This window comes from Cervus canadensis, chromosome 23 (genome assembly GCF_019320065.1).
Source record: "Cervus canadensis isolate Bull #8, Minnesota chromosome 23, ASM1932006v1, whole genome shotgun sequence".
Taxonomy (NCBI): Eukaryota; Metazoa; Chordata; class Mammalia; order Artiodactyla; family Cervidae; genus Cervus; species Cervus canadensis.
Genome location: NC_057408.1, coordinates 35,744,517 through 35,758,081, shown reverse-complemented (window position 1 = coordinate 35,758,081; position 13,565 = coordinate 35,744,517). Strand labels below are relative to the sequence as shown.

The following is a 13,565-nucleotide window of genomic DNA, read 5'->3' as shown; positions in this document are numbered from 1 at the left end:
ATTTAATCTTCACGATAACTCCGTAATGAAGGCTGATGCGTTAACCAGAGAATGCTTGGTGGTAAGACAGAATCCCGTCTGGGTTGGCTTAAGCCAAAGAAGGAAATTCATCACAGCATCCCAGTTTCAACTGGTCCTCACCCAGTGTCATCAACTCTGGTCAAGGAGGCAGAGTTAACTACACAAATGTGGCTACTGGGGACATTGTACAATATGTCTCCTGAACAGAAAAGTTAATACGTGTTGTAATCCCTAGAGCAACTGCTAAAACAGAATGCAAAGAAGTATAACTTAAAAACCAACAACTAAGTTAAAAATGGAATTATTTAAAAACTAAAGGAGTAAAGAACGGGTATAGATAAACTATGGTTGATCATAGGTCGGTCGTTGTTGAAACCAGGTGATGGATAGATGGGGATTCATTATACTATTCTTTGTAAATGTTTAAAACTCTTCATGATAAAAAGCTTTTAAAATGGATGTATTTCAAACAGAAACTAAAAGGTCCCATGGTTCTCCTGTTCCAATCACTGTGTACGAGTCACTGGACTGAAAATATTTTGAGTTCTCCACGCAATGAAAGCAAAACCACCCAGACCCATTAAGTAGAAAGTTTGACAGTCTGTGAACATTATTGTCATCATTGTGGTTGATTTAAAGTCCTGATGCTTGGAATCTTTCCTCGCAATTTTGATTTTGGCGGTCTGGAGGAGACCTGGGCATCTTGTATTCTGTACCCAACCCCAGTGACGCTGATGCATGCCCACATTTGGGGAGGACAGCTTCAAGAGGTGTTCTGTGGATTAGCCTCTGCAAGCTGCCCCTTGTCGTGCCTGTCCTTGGCCTGGGTACCTCCCTGCCTCAGGACGTGAGCAGCACGATGATGTGGCATTTCATGTACAACCTGAGCTACATCAGTGCCTCGTGAAGCATCCTGCTTTTATTCCCATTCTGTGATTCCAGCACAGACTCTTTTTCCTGGGCGGGTGATTTATAGAAGTGCCTACTGCCATTTTAATTGCTTTAGTTTCAAAATATTAACATCCTGGTGAGCTTTTCCCCCATGTAATCCTCTTAACCTGTTGTCTGGAGTCTTTCACCAGGAGTGCTCCCTTCCTCCTTCACCAGGGCCAGCTTCACGTGTGTGTGATCTGTACAGTCATGCAAGGCCCCCGCACTCAGACGGTCTCACTTTTGGTTTAACGCTCTCCTGACACTGCCTTGAAATTCCTTGTTTTGTCTTTGAACTGTGTAAGTCAAGGTATGGTGAGACAAAAGTGTGTACACGTGAGCAGAGGAGATACGTGCAATGTGTTTGTCCCGTTCTTACCACTTTTCACTTACAGCCTTTGTGATTCCCAGGAGAACAGAATTCCAGTGGGCCTACCATACAGGAAGAGATTCAGAGTTTAAGGCAAGTTTGTCATGTCTACAGCTGAGAAGGTAAGGACACGAGGCCCCAGAGGTCGTGCTTTCTATCTGAAACAGATTTCATTCAAATACACAGAGAGGGTAATGGCATTCTAAGAACCGTGAGTGACCATGGAACCCATACCTTTCCCTTCCTACTCATGTTACTTTCCTGTAATAGCCAGCCACTTACACTGAAATGAGGACACGGAAGAAAAGGAAAACCGAGGGCAGCTCCTAATTTCTCTTTCCTGCAGTCCTTCCTTACTCCCCGCTAAGTTGAGACTGTGTACATATCAAAGAGTGAAATAAAGGTTGAGCTAGTTGTGTGTTGTTTCCACTGTTTTGGTAAGAATGAGACATATATATACATACAACAGATATGAAATAATTGTGTGATTTTGCTTTCTGAATGTGAATTAAATGCTGTTATAGTGACATTTAAAACTGCAATAGCCCAAAAGTAGAAAGATGAATGATAAAATTGTAATAATTTAAAACTTTAATTTTTCCTGGAATAGCATTGGGTATCAAACAAAAAAATCTGTAACAAGTTGTGAGAAGAAAGGGAAAACATTTTCGTGCTTTTCGTGGTAATGCCTACTGGAATTTTGGAGATAGGGCCCCACACCCTAATTCTGCACTGGGCCCTGTGTATTAGGAGCCAGCCTTGCTCTTAACTGGTCTGCCCCTCCTGAGGCGGTCTCAAACCTCCCCACAGTGGAAGCCGCTTCTGTCTGCAAGCCCTCTGGGGACTCCAGCTGATTGTCGCGGGCCTGAAGGGCACCGTGGCTTTGGTGGCTCCCCTGCTGCTTCATTTGTGAAATTCAGAATTGGACCAGGACTGATGCAAAATAATTCAGGGGCTCCAAAAGCACTAGGATACCCACCACATTGGCAGACAACACAAATTCTCAGTCCCCTTCTAGCCTGGACTTGGGGAAGCAGCCAAATGCTGGGCTCTCTCATCTGGCACTGTTGGTTCTCCCTCTGATGAGTTCTGGAAGAAAAATACTGCGGAAGACTAACTATTATCCTTGTCACCTGGGCTCCTCTCTGCCCTCTTCTGCCACTCTGTGAACTGCTGAGCAGCTGTGAGTAGGCAGAGCAGGTGGAAGCTCCTGCCAACAGCGACTGATTCCATCCAAACTCTTCACAAAGAATCCTGGCAAAGCAATGCTTGGGAGGCCGTGTTTTCATGGTACAGTAGAATCACTTCTTAAAACAATGTGAGAAAGATAATTTTGGCAAATGTGCAAATATCACATCACAAAACTGGAAACAAGAAACTTTACAGAAAACTGATGAAGATGAAAAAATATATAAAATTGAAAATGAGCAAAGCAAGATCTGCTTGTGGGGAAGGATATAAAAAACATAAAAATGTATCTTCAGGATTTTACGAGGAACATTATAACCCATCGAACTATGAGTGTTTAATATTCTCTAACAAAAATGAGCTGATCTGAGTAAGGGTAATGCAAAAATATTGTAATGTAGTGCTACCCAACAGAACTTTGTGTGATGATACAAATGTTTCATCAAAATACAGAATCCATTAGCCACATGAATATATTATACCCAATGTGGCTAATAAAACTCAATTTTTAATATGGCTTAAATTTAGCGGCTTTAAAAGTGGCTACCAACTTGAACAGCATCGTTCTAGTGCCTCCTAGGTCAAAACCAGTGGTTTCTTTGGGGAACCTCTGTAACTACTGCTGACGGGTGGCGGGGGGTTGGGGTAGAAAGAAAAGATAGCTCTTAACAGATCTACTTAGTCACCTACATAAAAGCTTGCATTCCTCACAGCTCCCAGGAGCAGTAGACGGCACAACCTGCTGTAATGGGTATGCAGGAAGGATTCTTGGGGAGACCTGAGTATGCCCTTCCAACTCCTGGCTCAGGCCAATGGGAGTAAAAGGCCTAGGATTCTGTCATTCAGATGGGGAGAGGAATCGCGTCTCAGCCTTTTGGCTGAGATCAAGTGCAGACGGAGAGAGGACTGTGGTTCCACACACAGACTCTGAGGTTGGGCCATGCCCGGGGCATCTGTGCATGGACGTCACCACTGTGGGGAGGCAGAGGGGGATGCTCATTTCCGGACAGGGTTTCCAGACCCAGAGGAGGATTTGGAGGTGGAAGCAGGACCTGAGGGCCCTTTCTGGCCACCTGCAGGCTGAGCAGGCCCTTTCTTCTTGGGGATTATGGTCTTGTTCTTGCTCTTGAACACTTTGCTAGGATCCAGCTTGTTCACAAAGGAGTCTGTCTCTTCAGTGAGGAGGTTTGTGTTGTAGGTGATGGGTTTATACATGTTGAACCATTGCTGAAAGGCAGAGTTGGGAGAGACGGTCACAATTCAAAGGAGACAAGCATGTGCTCATGTTCTTTAGTGGAGATAGAGGGGTAGAGAGCTGGGGAGATGAGGCAGAGAGTAAAAGTTTTCATGAAAAACTGCCTCTAAAATCTATCAGCACTTCCTTTGGGTAAAAAGGAAGACACACATTGCTTTATGGGGTCTTATAAATGGACCTTTAAATAGAGCAGGATGAGGATGAAGAATCTGAGTAAATGTGCTTCCTTCTAACGTAGTGAGCCCTGAGCCTGGGATACTAGGTCCCCAAGGTACAGGGTATAGTGTCCTTCTAACACCGGTCTCTGCCCCTCGGGTGGATTGAGTAGCATCCTTCCCATGGGGAAAGAGCAGACCAAGACCAGAGCCGGCTCTGCTGAGGGAAGCTGCCTGCTCTCTTCCTGGGCAGCTGAAGGCAAAGGGCATCTACACTTATTGATGTTCATTGATAATAACCACCCGCTATGTTGCCTGGATGATGTCATTATCATGTGCCATTTGAGCAAGGTGAGGTCCCCTTGATGAATACATACAGGGAACTGAGTCCCTCATTTTTTGCCACCTGGGCAAAAGTTCTTCTTGACACACCTGGTGTTCTCAAACAAGGCAGTCTATCAGCATTATCTGACATCTGTATGTTTAAAATGGTATCTAGGTCTATAGTATAAATGAGGCACATCCATATTTTGAAATACCAAATATCAATGCAAGAGACAGCTCTCTATATATGGATAGGGAATGAGCTCCAATGTGCAATTAAGTGAAAAGAAGGTGCAGAACAATGTGAACAGTGTCACACTTGTGACTTAGGAAAAAAGAACCCCAAACTGTATGCGTGAGTGCTTTCCATCCAGCAACATAGCTCAGTGAGGGCACAGGAGACACCAACAGCGGCTGCTGGTGGGGAAGTGGATGGACAAGGAGCCAGAGAATAAGAGACTGATTGTTCTTTGTTCTTGTGTGCGTGTACTGTGTATCCAAAACCAGCCATCAAACCTAAGCCCTGCCCCCTCCCCAGTTCATTAGAAATTAAAACTCCCCAGATGAGTCTGAGGACTAGCCAAGGCTGGGAACCACTTAACTAGATTAGCATGAAGTGCTGTTGTCCACCTGAATTGGAAGCACCTACTTTGTTTATTGAAAATGCAGGTTCCTGGGCTCTACCCAGATCTGCAGAATCAGATGAAGAAGTTGGGACTCTGCAACTTAGGCATTTCCTCAGAAGATTCTGATACGTTTTGCAGTTTGAGGTGACAGGGAGTCCTCCCTTACCTTGGCCTGCGGGCTGACGCCGTAGCTGGTGAAGGCGTACTGCCACTGGGGCAGGCCCAGGTGGGTGATGAGCAGGCGGTAATAGGCAGTGAAGGTGTCTGTGAGAAAATGCCAGTATAGCGCTCTGTCCAGGAACCAGATCTCAGTGTCCTGTGCTAGTCCTGAAAGAGCAGACAGAAGACATAAAGGGACGGATTAACACTTTTTTCCTTTTATCTATAAAGTCAACATCTACTCATGGTTAAAACAAATTTCAACAGTAAAAGGAATGTAAAAGTTCCCATTTTCCCCTTCCAACCTCCCAGCTCCGTTCTCCAGTGGCCACTGTCAAGGCTTCTCTGATATTCTTTTACAAGTTCTTGATCAGTCAGTCAACTGACCTATCGCTGGGCCCTGGCCATCCGTGCCCTCAGGCTGCCTAAGGAGCGCTGATTTCCTGTGTGGACGCGACGCTTCCCTTCCCCCAACAGCTACAGGCTGTGGGCTCAGCCTTCCTGATGGAGACACTCTGAGGAGCCCTGGCTTTCTCAGGAGGTCTGAGAAGGCTCCCCTCTCCTGGGACTCTTGCCTGTGCCGTGGTGTGCTGTGCTGGTGGAGCTGAAGCACTGCTCTATCAGCTCCTGCCTCACACGTGCTTCTGCCCATCCATCCTTACTGCTGTGGAGGTCTCTCCTAGCTCATTTCCTCATCTCTCCTCTCTAATGGCATCCGTCCTCCAGTAGCCTCCTCTTCCAGTTCTACTCGTGGTCACATTTTCACTTGAATCCTGCCGTATTTGTGCTAAATAACCTTGACTCCCCCCATACTTCCACAGAATGGCCAAACTCCCTCACCTGGCTTTCAGGACTCGGCACAAAGGGCTTCTGGCATCATCTCCCCTCATCCCCAAGATGAACCCAGTGGCCAATGAACTAAAATTACCTGTCATTTCCCTCAAATCAGTTGCAGTGTCCCACGGCATGGCTGTTACCCATCTCTGCGTGGATGCCCTCTTTTGCCCCACCCTCACCACCCGTATCTCATTCCAACCAATATTTCAAGATGCAGCTCAAAGCTGCTTCACAAAGACTCCTCCAGCAGGAGATGGTCTCTGCTCCCCCCGGAAGTAAATCCTGGTGTGTCTTCTCACCCCTTGCAGGCAGAGAGGTACCTGAAGAGGGCTGCACCTTGTCCACCTCTGGACTGAACTGCTGTCAGGGGTGGCCTATGTCCAGTGGCAGCCACTGCACAGGAGGTCAGAGCCTTTTTCCCTCTTAGACTGAGGTTTAGTAATTCAGGTTTTTATTGCTGTTAAACTGCCTCCATAAAGAAGTATAAGACAGTGCTTTTCCTGGACGCTTTTCTAACACATGAACCAGCTAGAGGAGTTATTAACAGAGTAACTATTTATTTTACTTTTTATTCACTTATTATCCTAATCTTATTACTCTGCAGTAACTTGCAAATGACAGTACCTTAAAAAGACTTAATGGACCTGGAGGGAGGATGCTCAGAGAGGACCTAAGGGGCTTTCTCTTGGCGTCTACCTGAGACCCTGCAGCATCTCAGGTCAGGGAGGAGCATGTCTTCTGTGGGATGGCTGGAGAGCAAGGTCAGCCAAGGCCATTCCCAGACTACAGAACTGCGCCTGCCATGATTCTTACCTGGTTTCCCTCTTTTGTAGACAAGGCAAACCTTCCCATTCCCGTTGCAAGGATCCAACTCAAATATCACGCTGCGAGAATCAAAGTGAGGCTTCTCTGGCTGGTTCTCACTGGCTGCAAATCCAGAAGTTAATGGTAATGTTTAAACACACTCAGCTCAAACATACTTACTCATCCAGCTTTGCTAGGATGAAAAAAACAGAGAGGGAAAAAAACCTTATCTCAAACCTATTCTTAACTCTCATTTTCAAATGTGGACCAGTGTATTGTCCACTCTAAATGCCCTGGGTCTTGTTCTTGGTCTAAGTCTTCTGTCAGGGCCCTGCTGTTACCGACAGACAGTGTCACAGAATCCAGGGGTAGGTGCCATGAGGACAACAAAGTGAACTTCCTGGGACGCGTGAAGTCAGAGGAATTGGAACAATTTCTTTTTCCCCAGATAACTGCTTTCCCCTCATTTATAGCACTTTATGATCTTTTGATTAGAATCTTGTTTCTTATGTCTAAAATGTATATTTGCAGTTATGACCCTATTAAAGTATTTTGTGTCTATGCCTTTTGTCAATTATTGACTATACAACATTCGGCAAATTATGCAATGTCTGAGTTCCTTATATTACTTGTTTTTAAGAAGTGATAATGTGTACCTAATAGAGTTTTCGTGAGGACTGTCAGAAATTTTATATAAAGCCCATACTCAATAAATATTAGTTACTGTCATTAATTAATAACAGCATTAGTTAAGGACATGAGTCCTAGGGTCGCTCAGAAGATAAAGAATCTGCCTGCAATGCTGGAGACCCAGGTTTGATTCCTAGGTTGGGAAGATCCCCTGGAGGAGGAAATGGCAACCCACTCCAGTACTCTTGTCTGGAGAATCCCATGGACAGAGGACCTTGGTGGGCTACAGTCCACGGGGTCACAAAGAGTTGGACATGACTGAGTGACTAAGCACACATAAGCATAATATAATTGTGTGTGTGCTCACTTGTGTCTGACTCTCTGTGACCCCATGGACTATAGCCCACCAAGGTCCTCTGTCCATGGGATTCTCTGGACAAGAATACTGGAGTGGGTTGCCATTTCCTCCTCCAGGGGATCTTCCCAACCCAGAGGTCAAATCCTTGTCTTGTGCATTGGCAGGCAGATTCTTTACCACTGAACCACCAGGGAAGCCCATATTATAATTATAACATTATAATTAATGCTAAGTCTGGCTCTGTTAGAAATACCTGCCTAGAAACCAAATATCATGGTGTAACAGAAAGAAGATGAATTCTTAGAAATGCAAGCACCAGAAGCCTCTCCTGCTTCTTTCATTACAGCAATTATGCATAAAGATTAGTATTAGTCACTGGGTGGAGAAGGTCTACAAACCTAGGAGAGATTGGATAAACAGAGTATATAGTGTCTGTGATCTGCACATACACCTGTGTGTGTGGGCACAGGCACTCAGTCGTAGTCGACTCTCTGCAACCCCATGGACTTTAGCCTGCCAGGCTCCTCTGTCTATGGAATTTTCCAGACAAGAATACTGGAGTGGGTTGCCATTTCCTTCTCCAACCTATGTATATATAATTTTATATAAGTGCATTAGTATTTACATTTTTAACTAAAAAGGTTTTTCTTTTTTAAAACATGGCTTTCCTCATCTTATATGGTCCTAGACACACATATAGGTATACATCTAAATTTTTTCAAGATTGTTTATTATATAAAAATTGGATACCATACAGGTTACCTAAATCTCACCTTCTATATAACAGTACCATGTGGAAAGCCCTCTAAGGTTTGTAATTCTAATGTGTTAATGGCTGCCTGACTCAAAGTGGGTGCCCCCTAATTTACCCTGCCAGTCCTCTACTGAGAGGCATTCACCCAACATTATTCTGCTGCAAATGCTACAGTAATCATCTCTGTACACATCCTTTTGATCAAGTACTTTTGTTACGTGGACAGACACCCACACAGTAGAACGGACATTGCTAGACTGCTTTTTGAAAAGGCCTTTGTTTTTGAAAGAATTTGGAATGTCTGAAAGGGGTTTAGCATTCTAGGTTGACACTTTTTTCCTCTGAGTATTTTATCTTTTTTTTAACCAATTGAATTTGCTTAAAGAACACTTTTATTTTTCTATGTATCTATTTTTTCCTCTGGTCTAGCAGTATGAATATTATCATAACTTTTTAAAATTGGCATATACTTGATTTACAATGCTGTTAGTTTCAGCTGTACAGCACAGTGAATCAGTTAAATATTACCCTCTCTTCTTTAGATTCTTTTACCATATATGTCATTACGGAATACTGATTGTTTCCTGTGCTGAACAATAGGTCCTTATTAGTCATCTGTTTTATACATAGTAGTGTGTGTCAATCCAAGCTCCCAATTTATCCTTCCACTCCCCAGTATTTCATTTTGACTGAATTGTTTCCAATGAGAAATATGCCATTATACTCATCTTTTTCCTTTGTATGGAACTGTCTCTTCCCATTAACAGCTTTGAAGATCTTCTCTTCATCCCTGATTTTGAACGATTTGATTATGTTTCTTACTATTATTTCTTCATGTTTCTTATTCCCAGCTTGTTGAGCTTCTTAGATACGGTTTAAGTCTCCAAGAAATTGGTATAGTTTTGAGCCACCATTTCTTGAAATATTATTTGCTAGCCCAATTACAGGGACTCCAGTTAGACATATACCATTTGCTGTCCCTCAGTTAACTGATGTTCTTTTCATTAAAAGAATTTTTTAATTTTTTTGTGTTATTTTGGATTGTCTACTGTTATATCTTTAAGTTCTCCAGTCTTTTCTTTAGCAATGTCTAAGTTATTGTTAGTCCCATCCAGTGTATTTTTCATCTCAGACACTAGTTTCATCTATAAAAGGTAAGTTTGGATTTCTTTTTTCCTAACTGCTATGTCTGTATAAATTTTTGAACATATTGAATATAGTGATGACTGTTTTAAAGTCTGTATCTGCTGATTCTAAACGGTGTCTCAAATCTGGATTGGTTTCAACTAATCAGTTTTTCTCTTCCTCACGGTTATTTTTTTCCTTCTTTTTTGCATGCCTGCTAATCTTTGGATGCCAGAAATTGTTACTTTTGCATTGTTGAGTGCTTTATATTTTTATATTTCTACAAATATCATTAAGCTTTGTTCTGTGATAGTTAAATGACGTGAAAACAGATACTTTTGGGTCGTAGTATTTGTCAGGCAGAACCCAAGACAGTATTTAACCTAGGGCTATCTTTGCCCCCATTCCTGAGGCGGGACCCTCCAGAGTACTCTACCTGGGGTAAGCTGTGAGGTGTTTCAGCCCGGCTGGTACAAACAGGCATTAGGCCTGGTCCTGTGTGAGCACCAGGCGCTGTTCCCGCTCATCACCTGGGGCCGTCTTGTCCCTGGGCCTCGGGCAGTATCTTCACATGCGGTGCTCATCAGTTCTCTGCTGAATACTGGAGGAGGGTCCTCGGCAGTTCTCTATGTAGCTCGTTCCTCCCCGTTACTCAGTCCTGTGAGCTGTCTTCACCCAGCTGGGCTCTTAGTTCTCTCTTCCTAGTTAACAGGTGCAACAGGCTCTGCTTGGTTTCGTTCTCAATGCCGTCAGCCGGAAACTTTCAGATAATAAGCTAGGGGCCACCTCATTTGTTTCCCATCATTCAGAACTCATCATCCTTCCCTGCATGATGCTATCTTGAAATCCATTGTTTTACTTTTTTTTACATTTGTTTTTGTTTTTTGTTTCAGGTGGGAAGCTTGGTCTCTGCTATTTCATCTTGGATGAAATCAAAAGTTCAGACTGTAGGCTCCTACCAAGTTTTAGCAGCCCTGACTGATGCTATCTGGGGTTTACCCTCAGGCAAAAAGTTACAAAAATAGGAAAATCATTCAGTGTGATTCCCTTCTACCATTTGTAGATGCCACTCCAGTTTCTGCTTATATCTGGTTACTCTCTAGTCCTTTTAAGTAATTATCTTAAAAATTTCCTCAGAGTTTAGAGTATTATTTGCACAAGTCCTGATCTGTTTGAAAGATAGTATGCCTTATGACCAGAATCATAAGGTCAAATCTACAATGTCCCTGTTACTAGTTCTTTGTTGAATTTTTAGTTTTATCTTCATTTGCACATTAGCACATTGTCTTATAGCTTGTGCCTAATAATTTCATCCGTGGGAGTACCAGTGGATCTCCTCCTGTTACATTATTGGTGCTAGTTCTTCTTCATGGTGTTGTGTTTATTCATGTGCCTGGTTCATATTCAGGAGGATTATTTTTGAAAAATTGTTTATAAAAACAATGGGGTCTAGGATAATGTTTTCTTCTTTTAGGGAAGAAGTTTGCTTTTATATGAGTTTTATATTGAGATATAATTCATCTACCATACCATTTACTCATTTGAAGTGTACAAGTCAATGGTTTTGAGTGTACGGACTGAGCTTTGCAACCATTGACACAGTCACTTTTCCCAACATTTCCTTAGAGTGAATGTGTGTGAGTGAATGCCAGGCCCCCTAGGATATTCATACTGGAATCAAATTAGTCCAATTTGGGGATTTAACATTTTCTGGGGTGCACGTGTGACTTACACCTGGACTTCAGTCCATGTGAAAAGTGGTTATTTCTGGTTCATCATGTCTCCTAAGGTACAGCTCCCCCCGTGCTAACTGAAAGGATAGGGTAGCTTTTATGGGTGCTCTAGTTTGTAGGTCCTACACTCCGTTTTATTCTCCTAGTCTCATATATGGGTCCAATTCTCAGCCTTTCATAGCCTCATTGCTTCTTTTGAAAAGGATAGTGTATCCTAGGCAAGAGCAACCCCAAACATTGAGCCTCTTCCCTGGATTTCTGTCTTCTTCTGCATGTTAATCTAGTGCTACCTCATCATCTTATTAGCTCTTTGGTGATTTTTGTGTGTTGCCTGACTTTTCAGTTGTCTTCAGCAAGAAGGCTGCTCTGAATTACCTATCTGCCTTTACCAGGAGGTCTCTTCATCAGCCTAAGTATGCTCCTGAAAATAATACATAGGTGAGCTTTGCTTTTTATATCAATCTGATAGTCTCTGCTTTTTAAAAGGGAAATTCAATTCCAGCACACTTAATAAAATGATCAATCTGTTTTATTTTATTCCTCTTAATGTTCTGTTGCCTGTTTTATAATGTTTCTTTTCCCTTTTTCTTACTTTTACTCATGTGATTCAACACTACCTTTATTAGGTTAGAGATTCTAAAGTAATCTTTTATTCCTTTAGTGGTTATCTTCCTTTTTGTTATGCTTGCATGACTGGATTCATACGATTCTACCTTTATTTGAAAATAATAGGCCATTGTTTCTCTAACCAAGTGTGGTAAGCAGAATTCTAAGATGGCCCCCAAGAGTCCTACTCCTTGATATACACACCTTGTATAACCTCCTCCCCTGAGAGTAGTCAGGACCTGTAACAAAGGAGTGATCATTCTCTTGATTAGGTGACATTATGAGACTACTGTAGCAGACAGCTGACTGACAAGCAAGCTACCATGTTGTCAATCATGTGGCAGTCTCGGTGAGCTGAGAGTGACACCGGACCAACAACCAACAAGAAAACAAGGACCAAGTCCCACAGCTGCAAGGAACTGCGTAAGGTCAACCACCAGTGAGCCTGGAAGAGGCCCCTATCCTCAGGCGGATTCACAGCACCAGCTGACACCTTGATTTTAGCCTGTTAAGACTCTAAGCAGAGGACTCTACTAATCTGTACCTGAATTTTTAACTCATGAAAACTGTTAGATAAGAAATGTGTAGTGTTTCAAGTCAGTAAATTTGTGGTAATCTGTTATACAGGAAAAGAAAACCAAGACACTAAAGACACTCTGTTTTCCCCAAAGTGTACTATTTCTTTCCTCCAGTAGGATGAGACCTTCCACTTTCTACTTCTTTTCCTCTTTGTCCTATACTTTCTACTGTAAGGACTCTCTGGAACATTCTTTGTATTAATGCTAGGGCTACTGTAACAAAGTACCACATACTGAAAGGCTTGAAGAGAAATTTGTTGTCCCATGCCTCTGGAGGCTGCAGATCCAGGTCAAGGTTGGTTTCTCTTGAGGGCTGTGGAGAAGAGTCTGTTCTGTGTCTCTCCCCTAGTTCCTGGTAGTTTGCTCGCAACTTTTATTTTTATGTTTATGCTTTCCTTGGTATGTAAAAGCAGGACTCCATCTCTGTCTTCATCTTTACATGACTTTCTTATGTACCTATATTTCCCAATTTCCCCTATTAAAAGGTTGCCAGTCATACTGGATTAGGGCTCCACCTGACTCCAGTATGACCTCACCCCAACTACTTAGATCTATTAATATAATGACCCTATTTCCAAATAAGGGCACAGTCTGAGGTAGTGAGGTTAGGACTTTAACATGAATATTTGACACAATTTAACCCATAACGCTTTTATATCTTGCTTTTGTCCTATTTTTTAGGTTTAGCTGAGACAGTCCATTTAAACATATTCCATGCACTACGTATGTCTCTTTTCCAAGAGTTCTTATGTAAAAGTTGTATACAGTCCTGAATTTTGTTGTTCAGTTGCTCAGTTGTGTCCGACTCTTTGCGACGCCATGGACTTCCCTGTCCTTCACCATCACCCAGAGCTTGCTCAAACTCATGTCCATTAAGTCGATGATGCCATACAACCATCTCATCCCCTGTTGTTCCCTTCTCCTCCTGCCTTCAATCTTTCCCAACATCAGGTTCTTTTCTAATAAGGCAGTTCTTTGCATCAGTTGGCCAAAGTATTGGAGTTCAGCTTCGGCATCAGTCCTTCCAATGAATATTCAGGGTTAATTTCTTTTAGGACTGACTGGTTGTATCTCCATGCAGTCCAAGGGACTCTCAAGAGTCTTCTCCAAAA

General features: G+C 42.7%; 1 protein-coding gene across 1 annotated transcript in view; it reads right to left on the bottom strand.

The window, feature by feature from the left end:
• Positions 1–1,894: 1,894 nt before the first annotated feature.
• The window catches only part of TPGS2 (tubulin polyglutamylase complex subunit 2), a 60,083-nt gene continuing 48,412 nt past the window's right edge, over positions 1,895–13,565 (bottom strand). The window contains exons 5-7 of the mRNA XM_043444204.1: positions 6,679–6,792; positions 5,036–5,196; positions 1,895–3,736 (exon numbers count right to left, since the gene is read on the bottom strand). Coding sequence (XP_043300139.1) covers positions 3,506–3,736; positions 5,036–5,196; positions 6,679–6,792 — 506 coding nt within the window. The 3' untranslated portion in view covers positions 1,895–3,505. The remainder of the gene's footprint in view (positions 3,737–5,035; positions 5,197–6,678; positions 6,793–13,565) is intronic.